This window comes from Hyperolius riggenbachi, chromosome 5 (assembly GCF_040937935.1).
Source record: "Hyperolius riggenbachi isolate aHypRig1 chromosome 5, aHypRig1.pri, whole genome shotgun sequence".
In the NCBI taxonomy this organism is placed as follows: domain Eukaryota; kingdom Metazoa; phylum Chordata; class Amphibia; order Anura; family Hyperoliidae; genus Hyperolius; species Hyperolius riggenbachi.
In genome coordinates, this window is record NC_090650.1 from 117,906,839 (window position 1) to 117,931,385 (window position 24,547).

The window sequence follows — 24,547 nt, forward strand, 5'->3', positions numbered from 1 at the left end:
GCCTTCCGGCGGCATAGCCCGTGCTCAGCACGGGCTTACCGCCAGGGAGGTTAAATATTGTTTCCTGCTATCTTTTTAACATATCCTGCAAATTTGGTGTTGCTAGGATGTAAGGGGACTTTTCTATTAACTGCTAAAGTCGGCAGGTGATGATAACCAACCAGAATTATAGGGGTGCAAAAGTGCTGAATTCTGTCATAGGCTTCCATTAGGCTCCCTATTTCACTTTCAAAAATCTCAAATCTTTTCAAAGGGCAATTGCTCAGCAGTGGCAAATTTTCTAACATTGTAGGAACTATTAGGGGGATCATAACTGGTGAGTTTCGGGCCCCTAGGCCGTAGAGGTCATAGCCTAGGGTCACAAAAACCTGTTTATTTGGGCAATTTCAATGGTGGCGATTCTGACGTACATAAATCGCAGCCATGGCCGTTAGCAACGTCTGAATCTCACAAAATGTCTCATGCAGGTAGAAGACATATTGTTAGACTTGGGCTCCAAAGATGGGTTCCCTACATCTCTGCAAACCAGAGTTACAGCGGTCCAAATTTGGTAAAATCCCCAATATGCTTTCATTGGGCCTCCTATATACAGTTCCAAAATCTCACACCATTTCAAAGGGCAATGGCTCAGCAGTGGCAAATTTTCTAGCATTGTAGGGACCCTTAGGGGGATCATGACTGGTGAGTTTCGGGCCCCTAGGCCGAAGAGGTCATAGCCTAGGGTCACAAAAACCTGTTTTTTGGGGCAATTTCAATGGTGGCGATTCTGATGTACATAAATCGCAGGCATGGCCGTTAGCAACATCTGAATCTCACAAAATGTCTCATGCAGGTAGAAGACATATTGTTAAACTTGGACTCCAAAGATGGGTTCCCTACATCTCTGCAAACCAGAGTTACAGCGGTCCAAAATTGGTAAAAATCCCCCATAGGCTTTCATTGGGCCTCCTATTTACAGTTCCAAAATCTCACACCATTTCAAAGGGCAATGGCTCAGCAGTGGCAAATTTTCTAGCATTGTAGGGACCCTTAGGGGGATCATGACTGGTGAGTTTCGGGCCCCTAGGCCTAAGAGGTCATAGCCTAGGATCACAAAAAACTGTTTATTTGGGCAATTTCAATGGTGACGATTCTGACGTACATAAATCTCAGCCATGGCCGCTAGCAACGTCTGAATCTCACGAAATGTCTCATGCAGGTAGAAGACATATTGTTAGACTTGGACTCCAAAGATGGGTTCCATACATCTCTGCAAACCAGAGTTACAGGGGTGCAAAAGTAATAAAATCCCCCATAGGCTTTCATTGACTCCCTATTTCACTTTCCAAAATCTCACATCTTTTCAAAGGGCAATTGCTCAGCAGTGGCAAATTTTCTGGCATTGTAGGGACCCTTAGGGGGATCATGACTGGTGAGTTTCGGGCCCCTAGGCCAAAGAGGTCATAGCCTAGGGTCACAAAAACCTATTTATTTGGGCAATTTCAATGGTGGCGATGCTGACGTACATAAATCGCAGCCATGGCCGTTAGCAAAGTCTGAATCTCACGAAATGTCTCATGCAGGTAGAAGATATATTGTTAGACTTGGACTCCAAATATGGGTTCCATACATCTCTGCAAACCAGAGTTACAGGGGTGCAAAAGTAGTAAAATCCCCCATAGGCTTTCATTGGCTCCCTATTTCACTTTCCAAAATCTCACATCTTTTCAAAGGGCAATTGCTCAGCAGTGGCAAATTTTCTAGCATTGTAGGAGCTGTTAGGGGGATCATGACTGGTGAGTTCTGCCACCGCTGAGTCATTGCCCTTTGAAACGTTGTGAGATTTTGGAATGTGAAATAGGAGACCCAATGAAAGCCTATGGGGGATTTTACCACTTTTTCACCCCTGTCGGCCGCTAGCCAATCGGAAGAGGCAGAGAGGAGAGGGGCGGCGCAGCGGGAATGGAGGACGCTGCAACGTCATAGCTGGGGGCGGTGCTGGGCACAATGCATCAGCACATGCTGCCCGCCGCCCCCTTCGCTCACCGGAGTCTTCTTCTATGCCGCGCATCTGCACTGACTCTAGCCAGCGCGGCCGACGGGGGGGAGACCAGGAGGAGCCCCAGACACCGCCGCTGGAACTGGAGGGAGGTGAGTGGCACCTACACCTAACTACTCTATACCTGGCTAACTATACTGAAGGTCCCTACACCTAACTACACTATACCTGGCTAACTATACTGAAGGCACCCACACCTAACTACACTATACCTGGCTAACTATACTGAAGGCCCCTATACCTATCTACCTATACTGAAGGTACGTATACCTAGCTACCTAAATGTTGGTAGATCTCCTGGGCTTGGCAAATTTTAAAGTAGCTCGCGAGCCGAAAAAGTGTGGGCACCCCTGCCCTAGGCTATGACCTCTTTGGCCTAGAGGCCCGAAACTCACCAGTCATGATCCCCCTAAGAGTCCCTACAATGCTAGAAAATTTGCCACTGCTGAGCCATAGCCCTTTGAAAAGATTTGAGATTTTTGAAAGTGACATAGGGAGCCTAACAGAAGCCTGGTTGGTTATCATCATCACCCGCCGACTTTAGCAGTTAATAGCAAAGGCCCCTTACATCCTAGCAACACCAAATTTGCAGGATATATTAAAAAGATAGCAGGAAACAATATTTAACGGACTTCCTCGGCCTTAAATGTGAAAAAAGTTTAATACCTTTTCATAATCCAGATCCATGGAGGACGCCATCCGCGCCCTCCCGTTCATTCCCCCATGGCTCCCGCAGTAATACCGGCCCCGGTCGGGCCCCAACCCCTCCAAATGGGTCGGGTCCTCATTCCCTCCTCAATATGGCTGCCACAGATTGCCGCTGCTGTGCAGTCTGCATAGGCGCGATTGCGGCTGCGCAGCTCCAGGCCCTCCTCCCACCGCGTCATCAATATGCGTGCATACATCGGACGTGTCGGGAGGAAGTGCTAGAGCTGCGCAGCCACAATCGCATCTATGCGGACTGCGCAGCCGCGGCAATCTGTGGCGGCCATATTGAGGGGGGAATGAGTTGAGAACCCGACCCGTTCAAAGGGGTCGGGACTCGACCAGGGCCATTATTAGTGCTGGAGCCATGGCGGAATTAACGGGAGGGTGCGGATGGCGTCCTCAATGGATATGGATTATGAAAAGGTATTTACATTTTTTTCACATTTGTGGCCTCAGATGTCCTTTAAAAAATGTTTTTATTTTTTTATTTGCTGTGTGTGGGAAATCTGAAAAAAAAAATGGCGTGGGGTCCCCCCTCCCGAGCCTCTGTAACCCCTTGTCCCCCATGCAGGCTAGGATAGCCAGAATGCGGAGCCCCGGCCGACTGGGGCTTCTCACCCTGAGCTATACCAGCCCGCATGGTCCATGGTATGGGGGGCTCTGGGGGGGGGGGGCGGCCAAGCCTTCCCCTCCCCCCCCGGAGCCCTTGTCCAATCCATGGACAAGGGGCTCTTCCCCACCTCCGGTGCCCCAGGAGGAGGTGGGGGCGATGACTCCCTGGGGGGGGGGGGTTCATGGTGGCATCTGGGAGTCCCCTTTAAGAAGGGGACCCCAGATGCCCACCCCCCTCCCAGGAGAAATGAGTATAGGGGTACAAAGTACCCCTTACACATTTCCACAAAGGGTTAAATGAAATAAAAACACAACCACGAGAAAAGTATTTTATTATTCTAAATTAACTATAAATACTTACCTGTACCTTTAAAAAAGTTTTCCCACACCAATATCCACGGTAAATGATCCAACGAACTGTATCCTCTTATGTTGCGATATTCAATTAACCACTTGCCGACCGCACGCTTATACCGTGCGTCGGCAAAGTGGCAGCTGCAGGACCAGCGACGCAGTATTGCGTCGCCAGCTGCAGCCTAATTAATCAGGAAGCAGCCGCTCGTACGAGCGGCTGCTTCCTGTCAATTCACGGCGGGGGGCTCCGTGAATACAAGGGAAATAATCCGCTTTGTTTACATTTGTACGGCGCTGCTGCGCAGCAGCGCCGTAAGGCAGATCGGCGATCCCCGGCCAATCAGCGGCCGGGGATCGCCGCCATGTGACAGGGGACGTCCTGTCACTGGCTGCACAGGACGGATAGCGTCCTGTGCAGCCCAGATCTCCCGGGGGTGGCAGGTAGGAGAGGGAGGGGGAGGATTTCGCCGCGGAGGGGGGCTTTGAGGTGCCCCCCCCCCCCGCAAAATGCCAGCCAGGAGGAGCGATCAGACCCCCCCAGCACATCATCCCCCTAGTGGGGAAAAAAGGGGGGCGATCTGATCGCTCTGAGTGCCCTTTGATCTGTGCTGGGGGCTGCAGAGCCCACCCAGCACAGATCACCTAAAACAGCGCTGGTCCTTAAGGGGGGGTAAAGGGTGGGTCCTCAAGTGGTTAAGTTGATTGAAGATCTCCAATGCCTCCCACATAGCAGAGAATGCGTCCTTTTGGACGCATAGCTGCCGGCTCCTGCTGTCTCTCCCCACCTCCTCACCTGTCACTCTCACCTAGCCTGGCACCCATGGGTGCGCTGGGTGCCAGGCTAGGTGAGGGTGACAGGTGCAGGCAGGTGGGGAGAGACAGCAGCGGAGCCGGCAGCTTCATGTCCACGCATTCTCTGCTATACTAACGGTTCTTGAATCATCCGGATCTTTTTAATGGATTGGTTGTTGTTTTTTTTTATGAATCGGCTCATTTTACTCTGAAACTTTAAAATTGATTTTCTCAAAAAGTATAAGGTCTTTTTGTAAAAAAAAAATTTCCTCTTGTTCCCACTATTCCACTTAAAGAGAATCTGTAACGACAAAACGTCCCCTGGGGGGTACTCACCTCGGATGGGGGAAGCCTCAGGATCCTAATGAGGCTTCCTACGCCGTCTGCCGTCCCTCGGGGGTCTCGCTGTAGCCCTCCGTACAGCGGTGACGTAATATTTACCTTCCTGGCTCCTGCGCAGGCGCTCTGGCGGCTGTCGGCTCCGAAGGAGGCGGAAATACCCGATCGCCGTCGGGTCCGCTCTACTGCGCAGGCGCAAGTCTCCGGGTATTTCCGCCTCCTTCGGAGCGAAAGCAGCCACAGCGCCCCCGCTGGAGCCTGCAAAGGTAAATATTGAATTGAACAGTCGAGCCTGTCGCCGGCTGTTCGGAGGGCTGCAGCGAGACCTCCGTGGGACAGAGGACGGCGTGGGAAGCCTCATTAGGATCCTGAGGCTTCCCCCACCCGAGGTGAGTACCCCCCAGGGGACGTTTTTGATGTTACAGAGTCTCTTTAACATTCCCAACAATTTTTGTGTTTCTACTATGTAAGGGGACTTTGCTATTAACCGTTAAAGTCGGCGGCCATTAAAGTCTATGGGCGAACCGAACTTTGAAAAAAAGTTCCCGGTTCTCTGCGAACGCGAACCACCAAAGTTCGCCTGGAACCATTCACTGGCGAACCGTTCTCTACATCTCTATACATAACGCATGGTGTGCGTGTCTATTTTATTGGAAGTTGTACTGTTATTTTGACACTGCACCCAGCACTTTGGATACTGTTTATGCCTATTCTTAAACTATCTATAGGAGTGCAATACCTAAAATTCTGTTTTTTTTTATGTGCTGTAACACAGGCACTTCAGATTTTGGCCAGCCAGAACCAGAAGTGGCCAGACTTAGGGTTCTGGCTGTAACATACAGCCTGTACTTTCAAATGGGCTTATCTGCTTATCTGCCATAAGCAGTCATGTGACACAAGGGCAGGGGTGCCTCTAGCCATTTTGTCACTCCAGGCAAGAAAAACCTGTGGCGCCTCCCCCCCTCCCCCGTGGCGACACCCCATGAAAATAATCATAATGTGGCAATGTTTCACCAAAAAATAATCGTAATGCAGCAGCAGTTCACCAGAAAATAATCGTAATGCGGCAGTGTTTCACCAGAAATTACACGATTTGCGGCAGCGTTTCACCAGAAAAATACATGTAAATGCAGCAGTGTTTCACCAGAAAATACAGAATGCGAGCAGTGTTTCACCAAAAAATACATGTAATTTGGCCAGCGTTTCACCAGAAAATATACATAGGCAGGGCTTCACTTTCATGAGGCACAAGGAGAGACATAAGGAGGCACAAAGGGGCACAGAAGGAAGCAGAAGTGGCACAGGGGGACTGAAGGAGGCACATGGAGACAGAAGGAGGCACAAAGGGAGACAGGAAGCATAAAGGGAGACAGAAGGACAAATAGGGGATCAGACATGGTACAAGAGACTAAAGGAGGCACAAGGAGACAGAAGAAGGCACAAGGAGACAGAAGGAGGCACAAAACAGGAGAAAAGGATGCAGAGGGAAACAGTGGCAGCTGCCTGCAACTTACGCTAAGCAGATGCAGCAGAAGCAAGTAATAGTACACCCATGGGGGTGGGGCTTAGTCAGGGGGTGGGGCTTAGTTCATGGGGGCGGGGCTTAATCCAGCAACATGGCGCCCCCAGTACCAATGGCACTCCAGGCAAAGGCCTGTACTGCCTATGCCTAAAGGCGTGCCTGCACAAGGGGGAGATCAAATTACAAATAGTGATTAGACACAAATGAAGGGGAATTACTAAGGCTAAACTATTTAAATACATACAGGGTGCATTTCTGTTATGTTTTCCTTCTTTTCTTTTATTCTGCAAGCGTTCAGGTCCACTTTAAAATCAATTCAATTTAAAAAAAAAAAGTTTTACAATACTGATTATGATTATACTTAATCATAAAGAGATTCATTGTTTGATTTAAGTAATGCAATTGCTTCATTTATGATTTTAATAGTTTATCAGTTTTGGAGAGATAAAGAGTTCAATCTGTAATATGAGTTTAGTGTACCTTTTTAGAAAGTGAAATCCTTCTCAACTGGGTGTAAAGATTGCCAAACATTAATAATAAGTAAATGTGATAATGTTAATTTTATGTCCTCTAAAATACTATTTGATGAGTCACTAGAATCAGTCATAGGGTCTAATGTGAAACTAACGTCTCCTCTAAACTATCATTATTATAATTTCTTAAAAGATAATTCTTAATCGTACTTCTTTCCACCTGTAGGTGAAACTTGAAATATTAGAATATCGTGCAAAAGTCCCTTTTTTTTCTTATTTTTAGTAATTCAACTTAGAAGATGAAACTAATATATGAAATAGACTCATTACATGTAAATCAAGATATTTTAAGCCTTTATTTGTTATAATTTTGATGATTAAGGCTTACAGCTTATGAAAACCTCAAATTCTAAATTTGAATCCATTAGAATATTGTGAAAAGTTTCAATATTCTAGGCTCAAGGTGTCCGGCTCCAATCAGCTAATTAATCCAAAATACCTGCAAAAGGTTCCAATGTTATATATTAGTCTCACCTTTTAAATTGAATTACTGAAATGGACTTTTGCAAGATATTCTAATTTTTTCGAATTTCACCTGTAAAGTTTTAGTTTGTTCTTTGTAAGGCAGATATACACTTATAGCGTGTGTGTGTGTTTTAGAGGCCTCTATTTAACTTTCTCCTGAATGTTGTCACCAGAGATGAGTGCTCATCTTCTGTAAAATAACTTTTTACCACTTGGGGCCAAGGCAAGTTAATTCATAAGTTAAAGGACACCTGAAGTGAGAGGAATATGGAGGCTGCCATATTTACTGTATTACCTTTTAAGCAATGCTAGTTACCTGGCATCCTGCAGATCTTCCTGGATTCAGTAGTGTCTGAATCACACACCTGAAGCAAGCATGCTACTAATCCAGTTAGATTGCAGTCAAAAACACCTGACCTGCATGCTTGTTCAGGGACTGTGGCTAAATGTATTAGAGGCAGAGGATTTGCAGGACAGCCAGGCATTATTTAAAAAGAAATAAATATGTCCACTTCCATATGACTCTCACTTCTGGTGTCCTTCAAGGCCTGGTGCACGAATGTCCAGTTAATTTACAGTGAGCAGGCAGCGCACAGCAATTTTATCAATACTTACACTAAGAGAACAGTGGGCGCCCCTGTTACCATGCTAATGCTGCGTGTTACCATGTGTACAAATTACCCCGGTAACAGCATGGTGTCAGTATTGTAATGCAGTATTGTAACGGTGCTGCTACCCAAGCGTTAGTACCAGTAAACGTGCCATGTGTGATTTGCACATTGGAAATTGACCAGAAATATGAGCAACAGGCCCATAAAGAGGGATACTGATAAGAGACCAGGGGCCATATGCAATTCCACTTTTTTCCTGTTTTCTCCTTGGAGCTAATTTTTCATGTTCTATTTAAAATAATTTTCGAGTAACTTTTCAACTGAAAAAGTACTGAGAAGTAAGTACAGAATGACTACCAAAATTATGTTGAGTATTTTCTTGCTTGCTGGTGGCTTGAAAGGCATTTTATTGATAAAGTTAAAAATATCACCAAGGAGAAAACCCAGCTGAAAAAGTGAATTGCATATGGCCCCAGGGGTGTAACTATAAATCATGGGCCCCAAGCAAAACTTTGATGTAATCTTCCAATGTTCACATCCTTTCCTTTGTCTGGCCCTTGTGACCCTCACGGGTGGGGGGCCCATCTTTTAAGGGTCATGAAACAAGTGTGAAGTTCATAATCTTCATACCCAAAACAGATGTGGCCACAAAAACACGTGATCTGAAAGATGGACCCCTTTGTCGGAGGGAGTGAAGTAGTAGTTGCTGTCCCCTTACAGCTCTGTTCCCCCTGTGGTCGCAGGGGCTGCTCTCATGTAGTTATGCCCCTGTAAGAGACATATCATGAGCTGAAAAGAGAAAAGAAGGTTATTCATGAGATACATTTTGTGATTCAACTCCAGTGATTCTACAGTGGCTTGCAAAAGTATTCGGCCCCGTTGAAGTTTTCCACATTTTGTCACATTACTGCCACAAACATGAATCAATTTTATTGGAATTCCAAGTGAAAGACCAATACAAAGTGGTGTACATGTGAGAAGTGGAACAAAAATCATACATGATTCCAAAGATTTTTTACAAATAAATAACTGTAAAGTGGTGTGTGCATAATTATTCGGCCCCCTTTGGTCTGAGTGCAGTCAGTTGCCTATAGACATTGCCTGATGAGTGCTAATGACTAAATAGAGTGCACCTGTGTGTAATCTGATGTCAGTACAAATACAGCTGCTCTGTGACAGCCTCAGAGGTTGTCTAAGATAATATTGGGAGCAACAACACCGTGAAGTCCAAAGAACACACCAGACAGGTCAGGGATAAAGTTATTGAGAAATTTAAAGCAGGCTTAGGCTACAAAAAGATTTCCAAAGCCTTGAACATCCCACGGAGCACTGTTCAAGCGATCATTCAGAAATGGAAGGAGTATGGCACAACTGTAACCCTACCAAGACAAAGCCGTCCACCTAAACTCATAGGCCGAACAAGGAGAGCGCTGATCAGAAATGCAGTCAAGAGGCTCATGGTGACTCTGGACAAGCTGTAGAGATCTACAGCTCAGGTGGGGGAATCTGTCCATAGGACAACTATTAGTCGTGCACTGTACAAAGTTGGCCTTTATGGAAGAGTGGCAAGAAGAAAGCCATTGTTAACAGAAAAGCATTAGAAGTCCCGTTTGCAGTTTGCCACAAGCCATGTGGGGACACAGCAAACATGTGGAAGAAGGTGCTCTGGTCAGATGAGACCAAAATAGAACTTTTTGGCCAAAATGCAAAACGCTATGTGTGGCGGTAAACTAACACTGCACATCACTCTGAACACACCATCCCCACTGTCAAATATGGTGGTGGCAGCATCATGCTCTGGGGGTGCTTCTCTTCAGCAGGGACAGGGAAGCTGGTCAAAGTTGATGGGAAGATGGATGGAGCCAAATACAGGGCAATCTTGGAAGACAACCTCTTGGAGTCTGCAAAAGACTTGAGACTGGGGCGGAGGTTCACCTTCCAGCAAGACAACGACCCTAAACATAAAGCCAGGGCAACAATGGAATGGTTTAAAACAAAACATATCCATGTGTTAGAATGGCCCAGTCAAAGTCCAGATCTAAATCCAATCGAGAATCTGTGGCAAGATCTGAAAACTGCTGTTCACAAACGCTGTCCATCTAATCTGAATGAGCTGGAGCTGTTTTGCAAAGAATGGGCAAGGATTTCAGTCTCTAGATGTGCAAAGCTGGTAGAGACATACCCTAAAAGACTGGCAGCTGTAATTGCAGCAAAAGGTGGTTCTACAAAGTATTGACTCAGGGGGCTGAATAATTACGCACACCACACGTTGCAGTTATCTTTTTGTAAAAAAAATTTGGAATCATGTATGATTTTCGTTCCACTTTTGTACATCACTTTGTATTGGTCTTTCATGTGGAATTCCAATAAAATTGATTCATGTTTGTGGCAGTAATGTGACAAAATGTGGAAAACTTCAAGGGGGCCGAATACTTTTGCAAGCCACTGTAGAGTGTAGATGTTCAAAACTAAAGAGTTTGCCGAAAGCAAGCATTTATTGTTGTTTTGCCTTTTGGTGTTACGCTATACTGGAGAGTGGAGACAAAGGCGACACTGATTTAGAGACTGTTCCTCACTCCTAAATGTTCTCTATTTCTTGACAAAAAAGAATATTCCAAACTGTGGTGCTCGTCTATAACAATACTGTACTAATTCAAAGACAATATAAAACAGCACACTAGAAGCACATAGATCGAGTCGTCTTATACCGTAGTATAGTCTGAGATTAAAGTCACTTAAATATCAGAACCAGGTACACAGGTGTTAGGTAAGAGATGACCCTGTGACTTGATAGTGTAAACCACCACCTCACCCTAAAAAATGCACACTCACACTTTTCCTAGACCCTCTATTAGATGGGTCAACAGTGTGACTGTTGGGAGTCATCTAGGCCACCCCCGCCTCATCCAGCACACTCCTGTCTCTGCTCTATATGGGACTCATGAGCCCCTTACACATCAAACGAAGGACAAAGGAGCTCCCATAGTGTAAAACCATCTTAAAACTTTAATATTAAATCAAAATACAAACTCACATGCTCCAACAGGTATATACTTTACATTGCACAGAGTTTTAACAGGCTATACCTCGGAGGTGGCCATCTGGCTGGCTGAAGATGCGCTGCAGTTCCGCCCCCCCCCCCCCAACCACAATGGTCCGCCACGCCTCTGCTCCCTACGTCCACACACCACTCCACTGAGTACCTTCCAGGTGGTTCTGGATCACCATAAGCTGTTTGGGTATTCCTAAAAACCATTTTAATCTACATAGTTCTTTGAAGTTCCCTACTCAAAAATAGGCCTGTTCTTCAAACTCCATGCTTTCTGTTTCTTTTCCTCCTGACATAGAAATCCTCTGCACTCTTTGCCCTGCATTTAATGTAACCCTGTTTCTCTGTCTTGTGTAACTACAAGAATCCATACAGAATTAAATGCTCAAACTCATTTCATATTTGGTGCCACTTATTTAAAGGGACTCCGAGCACCTCTCATGGGCATGCCTTTAAATCAGATGACTTCCATCAAAGTTGTGCTATGGCCCCTCTGGAGGAGCCTCTTGCAATGGCCATGCGTGTCACTTCCTCTTCCTGCTTCATTCAGTGATGTACTACTCTAACAGAGAAGATGGGGTGACCCGGAAATTATAACATAGCCATGATGGCAGCTGCGATTTTTAAATTGAAATCGAACAGAAACTATTTGGTGTAGAATGGCGATTCAGGCATCAATTGAAAGAAGAGAGCACAAGCTACAGAAAGGTATGTGTCTTGACGTACTTTGCAGTACTGGTCGGAGTCTTAAAGGCATGCCCATGAGAGGTGCTCAGAGTCCCTTTAAGATCTGTTGTGCTAAATATGCACTCTGGTAACTCCTATTGTAAATTATAGACATTTCAGGAGTCAAAGGTCCAAATTAATATATGTAAGAATAAGACATCGTAGTTACATAGTTACCGTATATACTTGCATATAAGCCAAACCGCATACCTCAGAAACCAGGGAAAAATCATTGAATCGCATATAAGCCGAGGGTAGGAAATGTAGTGGCTCCTAAGTTTCAATAATCAAAGTAAGTGCCAATAAAATTAAATTACATTGCACACAGGCCAGCCTGAGCCTTACAGTGCTCACACAGTACAGTTCTCCTGCCTACGTGCATTGCCAAGTCAATGGGCATTCACTGTGATAGATGGATGAATAATCCAGCCATTCAGAAGCTGCAGCAAGCTGATCTGAACTCAGAACTTCATCTCAGCTCTAAAAGATATGCAACAACATAATAGGGTAAACTTTAAAGAAAAAATGTCTTTGTTACAGCTGATACAAATCCTGCAATAAATCTGCAGTGTTTCTTCTTCCTGCTTTCATGGAAGAAGACATTGTTAACATCCTGTGCCTTTTAAATGGGCTTATCTGCCATGTCACTCAGCTGGCACAGGTGAGAGATCAAATTACTACTTGTGGTTAGACACTAATGAGTGGACATTAGACAGGCTAAGCTCTGTAAATACCTTAGGGTGCATTTCTTTATGTTTTCCTTCGGTCCTGTGCAAGTGTTCATGCCCACTTTCAGCTCTGCCCCGCCTCTTGACTGAGTGACCGGATGATTAAGGGGTGATGGAGCATCGCAGTATTGCAGCCAGCTTGTGCATGACAAGGTTCGGATGTCTGCCCTATAGAGGATCAGCTGCCTCTTGTCCCTCCGCATTTGTTCCTCCAGCCGCATCCACTTTATTGACTGATGAACATAATGTCTATCAGCGGGCGGCGGTGCAGGAGAGCATTACCGGTACTTTAATTCAATCCGGCGGAAGAGCACCCCTCCAATCAAGATAGCTGAGAGAGAGGGAAGGAATGCTCTTCCAATCAAGAAGCCGGGGGCAGAGCTGAAGGAGCGCTCCTCCAATCAAAAGACAGGAGGCAGAGCTGAGAGCGCGCTCTCTCTCCTGTGCCTTGATTGGAGGAATGCTCCGTCCCTCTCTCTCAGCTATCCTGATTGGAGGAGTGCTCCTCCGCCGGCCTGAATTAAACTACTGGTAATGCTCTCCTGCACCGCTGCCCGCTGATAGACGTTGCGGCGTGCCTGTAGGGCAGACATCCGAATCATGCCATTCAAAGGCAGGCTGCAACGCTCCATCATCCCCGCTCTGCTTGTTGCTTGTCTGGTCACCCGCCACTGTATACCTGTTCTGTTCAGTGGACCCGCCACTGTATACCTGTTCAGTGAACCCGCCACTGTATACCTGTTCTGTTCAGTGGACCCGCCACTGTATACCTGTTTAGTGAACACGCCACTGCATACCTATTGTGTTCAGTGATCCTGCCACTGCATACCTGTTCTGTGAACCCGCCACTGTATACCTGTTCTGTTCAGTGGACCCGCCACTGTATACCTGTTCTGTGAACCCGCCACTGTATACCTGTTCTGTTCAGTGAACAGTTTGGTGTGTCAATGTGAAGCAGTACCTTAATTACACTACCTGATTGATGTATACACATGCAAGATGTTTTAAAGCACTTTAGGCCTGTCATTTAGCATTCAATATGATTTCTGCCCTTAAAACGCTGCTTTGCGTCAAATCCAGATTTTTCCCGGGGACTTTTGGCGTGTATCCCACTCCGCCATGCCCCCCTCCAGGTGTTAGACCCCTTGAAACATCTTTTCCATCACTTTTGTGGCCAGCATAATTATTTTTTTTTTCAAAGTTCGCATCCCCATTGAAGTCTATTGCGGTTCGCGAACTTTAACGCGAACCGAACGTTCCGCGAAAGTTCGCGAACCTAAAATCGGAGGTTCGGCCCAACTCTACCCACGTATCAATTTTGTTGCTCGTCTCTGCACCTGCTCTAAAACTGCAATATCTTTCCTGTAATGTAGTGCCCAGAACTAAATTCCATATTCCAGATGTGGCATTACTAGAGAGTTAAACGGGGCAATATTATACTAGCATCTTGAGTTTTTATTTCCCATTTAATGCATCCCAAAATTGTGTTAGCTTTAGCTGCAGCAGCTTGGCATTGAGTACGATTATTTAACTTGTTGTCGATGAGTACTCCTAAGTCCTTCTTCAAGTTTGATGTCCCCAACTGTATCCCATTTATTTTGTATGGTGCTAGACCATTGGTACAACCAAAATGCATCAATAATGAGCCAGTCAAAATAATAAGGTTTTTATTTGTCCCATTGCTCCTTGCATTACATTTCTGCAGCTGAAAGCTTTTATATACAGTACTCTTCCATAAACAGTTTTTACATTTACATATAAAAGATATAGAATTTGACTTATAGAGTATTTCATTAGGCAAAGCACTCTGAAACAAGCACAGCTCGTCCGATAATACAGTCACATCCAAGCCTTCAGAAGATTCTTCCATGGGATTCCTATCGGTCCACAGCATCTTCTTCTAGGTTATAAGCAGCTTTTGTAAACCAACTATATCAGTTGGGAGGGAAATACAGTCACAGGGATTTTTTTTCCCTTTAAAGGTAAAAGGCGAGATCATTTTATTGTTAAAAGGTCCTTGACTCCCACTGGGAATGAGCAGTATCTACAGAAAGACAGATATGATAGCAACCAAATATAATTAGGTAGCTTTGCAAACAAGATAAGCCAACATTCGTTCAATAGACAAGTTCCTCTAAGAACTATGTTTGTAATGACCTCTGGCTAATGTGTGCTATGTATTCTGGCTGAAAAGACTGATGGAGGAAGCTACATCTTTCTAAATGTGTCCACTATCAGCTACATCTCTGAGCATACACTGAAAATTAAGATTCTGTTTGGTTATGCATTGTAGGAGATGACAGTTGTGACATGAAAAAGGGCTGAGAAATTCTGCAAAAGATAAGAAACAATACCGCATGCCTGGTCAATTTCATGTATTCTTGAAGTTTTTGGCAATAGTACAAAATGGAAATACAATAAAAAAAATATTAATCAACAAAACACCAGTTTTGCAAATTTAAAGTCAATCTAGAAAAAAGGAATTTTGTCACAATGACAGATGAAATTTCAAAATGTAGGGTTTTTTTTTCAAGCCCGGTGATCAGCGCTGCTCAACATATCTGAAACTATTAAGTAATCTTTATGCATACAATATACAGCAGGTATAAAAAATAAATTACGTTTCCTGTGCTGTTCTAAGTTAAATTTGAGCATTATTGTTTCTCGTTCATTTATTTATATAAAAACCGTAATCTTCTAATTCAGTTCTTCAAAAAGTTTATTTTACCTGATGACCAAAAGTGTCTAAAAGAAGAACGAACGAACGAACTGTACAGTTCACTGTGACAAAGCTTTAAGATTATGTTGATTTCTATATAGCTTATTTTTTATGTAATATATTTACATCTAACCAATCATCTTCACCAGTAATTCTACAATTTCGCTTAGACACATGCAAAGATGGATCTAACAGTTTTCTCTTTTTTCTTTTTTTTTTTTTTTGCTGGAGGTAAAAAAAGTTTTTAAGACCAATTACAGCCATGAGATGAACTTTGTATCTATTATATTATCTAAAAAGAGATGTGTTAATAATGTGTGTGTTTAAGATGCGCTCATAGTTACTTTAATTTCATCCATACCTGTTCGAAGTTAAATTATAATAGCCACTGTCTTCTAGGATTTCTTCAATCATAGTCTATAAAATCAAAGTAAAAGGTGATATAGGTAAAACAATTATTATAGGCTATAAAACTAAATACAACATTATCTTTTGATGATAAATCCTTTAAAACTGCAGCAAGACTTATGTGATTATACATCATGGTGTGGGCTGGAAAGGGGAGCTGACAATAATAGCAGTGCAGGACATTCATAGTTTTAACTAAAGTGACTTATTCTGAATCTGCAGATGTAAGATTTCCAGGAAAATGATCTTTGTAAATATCATAACGTTACTTTATTACATAACATACTAAAAGCGAATCAGGGGATTTTAGTGCCTACATACAGCTGGTAATTTGGGTGCAGTAGTTCACAATGTTGGTTGGGGACCAGTGCATACTTTGTGGCCTAGTGCATAATTTGGTTGCTGCCAGCGCCGGAGTTGGAGCCAGCAGCACATGTAGCCCAACTCCATATAGCTGCTAAGATTGTTTTGGTGGTGTATGGCGTTCAGCTACCATGTGGTCAAACTCCAATTATTGGCAAAGGGATTTAAGTGCGGGCAGTAGTTTGGCTATCTGTAGCCAAACCCCCGATATTGGCAGAGGAAGTCAGAAATCTACTCCTGTAGTTCCGCTACATAGTTACATAGTTATTTTGGTTGAAAAAAGACATACGTCCATCGAGTTCAACCAGAGAACAAAGTACAACACCAGCCTGCTCCCTCACATATCCCTGTTGATCCAGAGGAAGGCGAAAAAACCCTTACAAGGCATGGTCCAATTAGCCCCTAAAGGGAAAAATTCCTTCCCGACTCCAGATGGCAATCAGATAAAATCCCTGGATCAACATCATTAGGCATTACCTAGTAATTGTAGCCATGGATGTCTTTCAACGCAAGGAAAGCATCTAAGCCCCCTTTAAATGCAGGTATAGAGTTTGCCATAACGACTTCCTGTGGCAATGCATTCCACATCTTAATCACTCTAACTGTAAAGAACCCTTTCCTAAATAAATGGCTAAAACGTTTTTCCTCCATGCGCAGATCATGTCCTCTAGTCCTTTGCGAAGGCCTAGGGACAAAAAGCTTATCCGCCAAGCTATATAGCCGACTCCAGATATTGGTGGGAATAACTGATAAGGCACCTGAGATTTGGCTATTGTGTTGCTAATTAGATAGGTTAGGTAAGACAGTAGTAGAATATCGGTAACACTCCCAATATTCTACTATCTGCATTATCCGGCACCCAATTTTGCAGGCCCCTCTTTCAGATATACACATTAAAAAGTGTCTCTGTTACCTGTTACATTATTAAAGGCATTTGCTTCCATTCATATATGGCTCATATAACTTGTTTAGGGATTGGCCTGATGTATCAATGTATCTCTAGGGATTTCCAAACAACTACAGTTGAGATATCATAAGCAATCCAAGAAACCTACACAAGAGTAATTAAAATATGTCTGTGTCTGGGATTATTTACCCTCCTCTGGGCCATAATAGATTATAATCTGAGTTGCTGAGAGGTTTTTGCATTGGTGGTTGTGTAACTGCAGTTGCATGCAGCATCCAAGGCAAGAGATGTTGTTTTGTTTAATAAATTCAGGTCAGCCTGATCATCTGGCACCTGAATGGGACTGTAGTCACATCATTGATAATTTAGTTCTGTTTCACAAAAAGCAGACACATTTAAAAAATCTAGACCCGGTTTCATGGTTCACTTATGATATCCTCACTGGAGAACCTTGGGGATCCCTGGTGATGCCTTATTAAATCAAGTGCAACATATGTTTTTTTCCTTTGATAATGGCACTCATAAACAAGCAGCATTTAATGTTATAAAATGGATTACTGGTAGTTAAATGGTAATGCACCTGACAGCTTTACCGTTTTGTACAATGCTCTGTTAGCATTTAAGTTTGGAGCTTAGGGTTTTGTAATGTAACAATGTGGTCACAAGGGCTGTCCTGCTATCAGAGACAGAAAGGAAAAGGGAGACAGAGAAAGAGATGAAGTAGACCAAGTACTGTGACTGTGCTGTAAGGAGCTTGTGTAGTTTTCGGGGACTGTTCCCCAATAGTTATGTCCCAAGAGTTTTCTTTAAGAGTGCTTTCAAGACTGGACTCTGAGGTAAAAATCAGAAGAGTCTTTAAAATTATGAGCTCTGCCCAGCAGACTAGGCTATAACTATAGCCTGTTTACCACAGAAAAGGAACACAGGCTACTGTATTTGCCTCAGTAAAGAGATCAGCATCAACACATCTCTGCGTCCACATGAGGTCAGCAGCTTCTGAATGCCCTGATCACCATAACATTACTGTCATCAGCAAGTGAGGAAGGGATGATAGTTGTCCTTTAGTGAAAAAATGTATGCCAAAGATGTGAAATAGGAAACAAATAGAAAATGAAAGCTACATTAAGATAGGTTTAAATGATGTGTGTTCTTATGCTCTGCAATTCTAACCCTCAGTTAACCAGGTGATATGTTAGCTAAACTAGAGTTTATGGTTACAGTATAAAGGTTTTAGGGTCATAAATTAGAATATACAAGAGGGTCACCTAGAAAGTTGTTTTAATTTGATCAGTTATGATAACATTTTATTTACTGTATTTTTCGGCATATAAGACAAACTTTTTCTCCCCCAAAAATGGGAAGAAAAAGTCACTGCGTCTTATATGCAAAATACAGTGAGTCCCGACTTATAGCCAAACCCAGCCAAACCCAATGCAATGCCAGGACACCCTGTACTGTCCCAGTGTCTCCTCTGCACCTCCCCACCCCCCTTGTGTTCTCCTTCACTCCCCATGAATATATGCAAGCAGCGGGAGCACGGCTCACCCAATCCATCAGAGCCCACAGCGATCAGAGACCTCTTCTCTCCCTCACTCTTCCCCTAGTGCCGGCCTCTGCCGATCGCTTCATCAGCAGAATCAGGCACTAGGGGAGCAGTGAAGGAGAGGAGAGGTCTCTGATTGCCACATGCTCTGATGGATTAGGTGAGCCATGCTGCCGCTGCTTGCATTTGTTCAGGGGGAGTGGAGGACATATGGGGACACATGGGGGGACATGGGGGGACAGAAGGGACAGAAGGGGACATATGGAGGAGGGGCATCCTGTCCAGGCATTGGCATTTACTGCAGCTTGATCCAAAGATTGCTGGAATAGTGGGTGACTATCCTAGAATGACAGCTAGAAGGGCACCCAATTTACGCGACATATTGGTGCGCTCGGACTACCAGCCCAAGGCGGCAACATCTGCAGCCATGTGGCTGGGTGTGTCTCAGCGCCCCAAGGGGATGTTTGCTTGTTCGAACTGCAGTGTCTGCCACCTGGTTGAAAGAACTGATGTTTTTGAGGATGCAGACTCGAGGCATGAATTTCACATTCGGTCATTTATAAACTGTAACAGTAAATTTGTACTGTACATGATCACATGTCCATGCGGTTTAAAGTACATAGGGGAAACAACACGGGCCCTAAAAGAACGCATTCAGGAACATGTGAGTAATGTTAAACATGCTACAATTGGTTCACCACTAGGGGAACATTTTCAGAAGTTTCATGCAAGTGATCCAGATCAAATCAGGGTCAAGGGATTTTATAAGATGAATTTATCCCCAAGAGGTGGTGATTATGAAAGATCTTTAAAACAAATGGAAATCAAATGGATTTTTAAATTACATACGCTGACACCTAGGGGTTTAAACACCGATATGTCCTTGGTACCTTTCTTGCCTTGTTAGGGCGTAATGGACAGCCCCGGGGGGCTCAGGTTCTGCTGCGGTGTAATATCTAAAAGCCGGGCAGTCCCTGGGGGCCCTGGGACATCCTGCGTCATGTGAAATACAAGTTCATGGTCCCTTCGGGGAGCGGGGGGTATTTGGATAAATGTGGACTTCAACTGTTCAGGTGACCTCAAAGTATCGAGATTGGGAGGTTGCATCTGCGGTCCTTAGGCGTAATTGATGGTCAGGCCCGCGATTGTATACCTCCCAGTCTCCCAGGAGGGTCTGCTGTGAGGTCTCTGTATGTGTGTAAAAAGTAAACAAATACTAAAAATGAAGCAATGTGTAAAAGAAAGTATAAAGTGTATTTGATATCTAATATGCCATATTGGTCCAGTACCTGTGCATGTGTGTGCCATGATCGATCAGGAGTAAGTATTGTGACAAGGTGCTATGATTGGTGTGACAGGGTAGCGCTGGAGCACGAGAGAAAATCACTGCATGAATAGCTCTGTAAGCAGCATCACCAGTTGCTAGGCAGATTTTAATGGAAAGATGATTGGTTAACATACAATTCACGTGACTATATAAAAAGGAACTACCATCCAATCCTAAAGTGCGTTTGAAAAAGCTGGGTGTATACCAAGCGAAACATGTCACGTGACACGGACGTGACCAAAGGCTGACTCTGCACACCGTACAGCGGCGCACGCTGAACGCCTAGTGAACTACCCTGCCGTGAGTTTTACTGTGGAGAGCGCTGAGAGACCGGATGATCCGGGAACTGTGGACTTATGTTGAAAGTTCAGGATGAAATCAACATCATCTGAGGGGTGAGAGCCCGACCGGGCAATGCTACATTCGGCTTATGGCTTCACTAATACGCATGGCTTTGCATCTGCATGACAACAAGCTGTGACATAGCAAAGGCGTTGATGTTTAAGGCTGCGGTTGAAGCGCAGGGAAAATGCTGAGCATGAGATGTGGATTGCCTGTTATCTAGGTCCAAAAGCTGAAAACCCCCCATCTAGATCCTGTGTTGATTGGTGGCAACAGTGTGTATTCAATTGATAGGCTGCCATGGAAGCGACACTTTTGTGATGCCACTGTTATATCTTGGACAGCTCATAGGTGCCACGGTGAAACACTGGTTGCTCTATACCATAGACAATTTTGTCGTTGAACTCTTGGCTTAAAAGGGAAGTACTCTAATTGTTATTCAAAGCGGCATGTCTCACCCAATATAAATCTCCATTATCAACATACAGAGGATTGCATCCGTTGGAGTTTGAGCATAAAGGGGAGGCCTTCCCAATTGCTCATACCCTCATGTTGTTGTGTGAGTTTTGTGGGTGGAAGAGTGTGAGGTCAGCTGACTAGGAAACACGGCCGTGTTTTTAAGGGGGGATAAGGGTTGTTTAATGGGCTGTATATGATGTGTATTTAATAAAATTTGTTACTTTTGCAGACATCCTCTGAATGATTTTTTGCTCTTTAGGACATATGGAGGACAAAAGGGCACACATGGGCAGGGCCATTTCTTGGGCAGTGCGGGCAGGGCGCCCGACCAGGGCGGAGACCAGCAAGTAGAAGAAGGGGGGCGCAGGCAGAAGGGCGTAACCGCTAGGGAGCTGGTGACGCATGGTGCAGCCAAATGGAAGAAGAAAGAAGGTTACCAGTGCAACCACCTTCCTTGACTCCTCCTAGGCTGCGTCAGACGTCAACTCATCATCACGCCACCACCACGTGATGACACCTGATGTCTGGTAGCGGTACTGCATGCTGACAGCGTGGGGCGCACATGGAGGAGTCAGATTTCCGGGCTCTCTTTGCCTGTGTGTTTTCCTGGCCCCTGCTTCCTCCTGGAAGAGCTTCTGGTCACTAGTAAGTAGGCAGATCTACTTGTGACCTATGGCTCTGTGACTGTCTCTAAAGGGTAAGGGTTCACTAGTCCACGGGGGTGGGGGGAGGGCGCAATTTTTACACCCTCACCATGGGTGCAATTTAGCCTAGAAACTTCCCTGCAGATGAGAGCAGAAAAGGACATATGGGGACACAGGAGGACACATAGGGGATGCAGGAGGACACATGAGGTACAAGAAGACAATAATTAGGGGAGAACGTCTACAAGATGCTCCTGAATCATGGATGCACCAGGTTTAGTATATTTTTTTCCCCTGTTTTTTTCCCTTTAACCTAGGTGCATCTTAGGCCCAGTTCACACTGGCAATAAAAAAACGGTCTGCTTGAGGATCACAAGTGAACAGATCCTAATGGAAGCAAAAGGATCCAATGTTAACCTTGTGATCCGTTCATATTCGTCCATTCGATTGGATCCATTCTACACGCTCCACTGAATGAACCACAAGATTGGTGCTGCAACATTCTTTTGGACAGTGGAGCCCAGCAGAATCGAAGCAGACACTGAAGCACTGCATTGGGGGCAATGAGAAACGGATCCTTAACAACACGCTGGCTAAAAAAAATAACTGTTCTAGCGAGCAAAAACCACTTTGGTAGTGGGGGTCTGAGGGGATATGGGGAAACAATTGAAGCAACTGAATGGCAATGGAACGGAAACAGATCTCTTCGAATGGAAATCTGATCCGTTTCACTTACTGTAAGTGCCAGTATAAACTAGCCCTTAGTCCGGAGGGTCAAAAATACTGTATTTTATTTTAGCCACACTGTTTCTTCTTATTATTTGTCCACATAATCAACAATTATATTTAAGCATGTATCATATTTTTTACAAGGTTTTCAATAGTAGTATCACACTCCTCACTTAAGAGTTGAAGGGAATTGGGGATGGGGGGCCTTCATGTTAACCGGTTCAGCACCGCAGTGTCGAAAACCTCATGCATCCGAGCAACGTTCACCTCTCATTCATTCGCCAATAACTTTATTGCTACTTATCACAATTAATTGATCTATATCTTCTTTTTTCCGCCACTAATTAGGCTTTCTTTGGGTGGTACATTTTGCTAAGAATTGTTTTTTTCTAAATCCATTTTAACAGGAAGATTAAGAAAGAAATGAAAAAAAATCATTATTTCTCAGTTTTTGGCCATTATAGTTTGAAATTAATATATGCTACCGTAATTAAAACTCATGTATTTTATTTGCCCATCTGTCGGGGTTATTACACCATTTAAATGATGTCCCTATCACAATTTATGGCGCCGATATTTGATTTAGAAATAAAGGTGCATTTTTTCAATTTGCATCCATCACTACTTATAAGCTTATAATTTAAAATAATATAATAACATACTCTCTTGACATGCATATTTAAAAAAGTTCAGACCCTTGGGTAACTATTTATGTTGTTTTTGTCTTTTTTTATTGTATTTTTTTTCTTAATAAAAATGTATGTGGGTAATTTTTGGTGTGGGAGGGAAACAGCTCATTTTAAATGTAAAATAATATAATTGCTTAATGAAAAATGTATGTGGGTGCAGTTTACTATTTGGCCACAAGATGGCCACAGTCAAAAAAGTCCTGGATGTGAACGATCTCACATCCAGGAACTAAAAGAAGACGGAGAAGTTTCCTGGGGTCAGAAATACCGCGCTCTCTCTATAGAAAGCGTCGGTTTTTCTGCGGGGAAGTTAGATCGGTGAATGGGAATTATATTCCCATTCACTGATCGGGGGGCTAGCGGCAGGCGGCGGGAGTGTGCGCGGCAGCAGAGCCTATCTGGATGAGTAAGTTCGTCCAGATAGGCCGAACTGGTTAATGGTGCGGAACAAACAGTTACTAGCATTCTAGCTGGATGGTGTAATGGTTAAGGGCTCTGCCTCTGACACAGGAGACCAGGGTTCGAATCTCAGCTCTGCCTGTTCAGTAAGTCAGCACCTATTCAGTAGGAGACCTTTGGCAAGTCTCCCTAACACTGCTACTGCCTATAGAGCGCGTCCTAGTGGCTGCTGCTCTGGCGCTTTGAGTCCGCTGGGAGAAAAGCGCAATATAAATGTTATTTGTCTTGTACAATCAAAAGAACAGCCATTTTCTTTTATCTACCATGTAAGGTATTCTTTATGTGCAATTTAACTTGCACCTGCAAGGTAAATGCAAGTGTAATTGCACAAAAATAATATCTTGAAATGAATTGTATTGAATCTTGCATGGCAGATAAAAGAAAATGGCTGTTACTTTCCGGATGACCATGGTATTTTTGGACCAAAAGAAAATAAATAAATAAACTTACCTGCAATTGTTCATAGGTTATTCCACCATCAAACTCAAGGGTGGTAGTAGTTCCTATAAAAAAATACAATGTATTTAAAGCAAATGCATTTTATACAAATTTCTCATGGTAAGCATGATTAAACTTCAAATTAAAGTAAAAACTTTTTAGCATCTCACATTAGTGATAAATGTCTCCATATGCTACACGACTTCAGTGTTTCGATTCATTAGTCGATTTTGTACCATTCCGGCCTATGGCCAGCCTCTATATAGTTGCCCAGGGTATCAGTTGAAAAGGGCGCCTGAGCCATCTGTGTAAAAAGGACGCCTCCATAAACTTCAATGTTATTTTCTGCAAATCTCGGCTACAAGCTGGTGAAAAGGGCATCTAGTTTTTGATTTGGCTACATTAGGCCGCTCTTTTATAGCCGAGATCTTTTTCACTATAAAAGGGTACTGGATATAGCCAAGATTGTTTTAGGCTATATAAATGTGACTACAACATTGGTTATATCAGTAGGTGACTAAATTAGGTTATAAGTTTAAAATAACATATATTCTTGACATGAAATTCGTCAAAAATTGGCACCACCATGGTAGATTAAGGTTAGGCACCACCAAGGGGGTTCGGATTAGGCATCACAAGTGGGGGGGTCTTAGATTTAGGCACCACCAGGGGGGTCTTAGGGTTAGGCATGACCAGGGGGGGTCTTGGGGTTAGGCACCACCAGGGGAGGGTTCTGTGTGAGAGAAGTAGGAAGTTAGGTCATAGTAATCTTAGGGTTAGGCACCACCAGGGGGGATCTTAGGGTTAGGCACCACCAGGGGGGGGTCTTACGGTTAGGGACCACCGGGGGGGGTCTTAGGGTTAGGCACCACCAGGGGGGTCTTAGGGTTAGGCACCACCAGGGGGGTCTTAGGGTTAGGCACCACCAAAGTGATATAGCCGAGAAAAGTGATTACTATGACCTAACTTCTCCCTACTCACACAGAACCCTCCCCTGGTGATGCCTGGGTGACTTAGTCTTTAGTCTTAAGCTATATCACTTT

The 24,547-nt window shown here is 44.1% G+C and overlaps 1 protein-coding gene across 5 annotated transcripts in view; it reads right to left on the reverse strand.

The window, feature by feature from the left end:
• Positions 1-14,130: 14,130 nt before the first annotated feature.
• NEK10 (NIMA related kinase 10) overlaps positions 14,131-24,547 on the reverse strand; it is a 357,380-nt gene continuing 346,963 nt past the window's right edge. For 2 of the 5 annotated variants that reach the window (XM_068236186.1, XM_068236181.1), the window contains 3 exons: positions 23,517-23,569; positions 15,558-15,613; positions 14,547-14,808 (listed from right to left, as the gene is read on the reverse strand). In XM_068236186.1, coding sequence (XP_068092287.1) covers positions 14,742-14,808; positions 15,558-15,613; positions 23,517-23,569 — 176 coding nt within the window. In that variant the 3' untranslated portion in view covers positions 14,547-14,741. Of the gene's footprint in view, positions 14,522-14,546; positions 14,809-15,557; positions 15,614-23,516; positions 23,570-24,547 lie in introns of those variants that run through there. The other 3 variants (XM_068236184.1, XM_068236182.1, XM_068236185.1) reach the window with 3 other exon arrangements.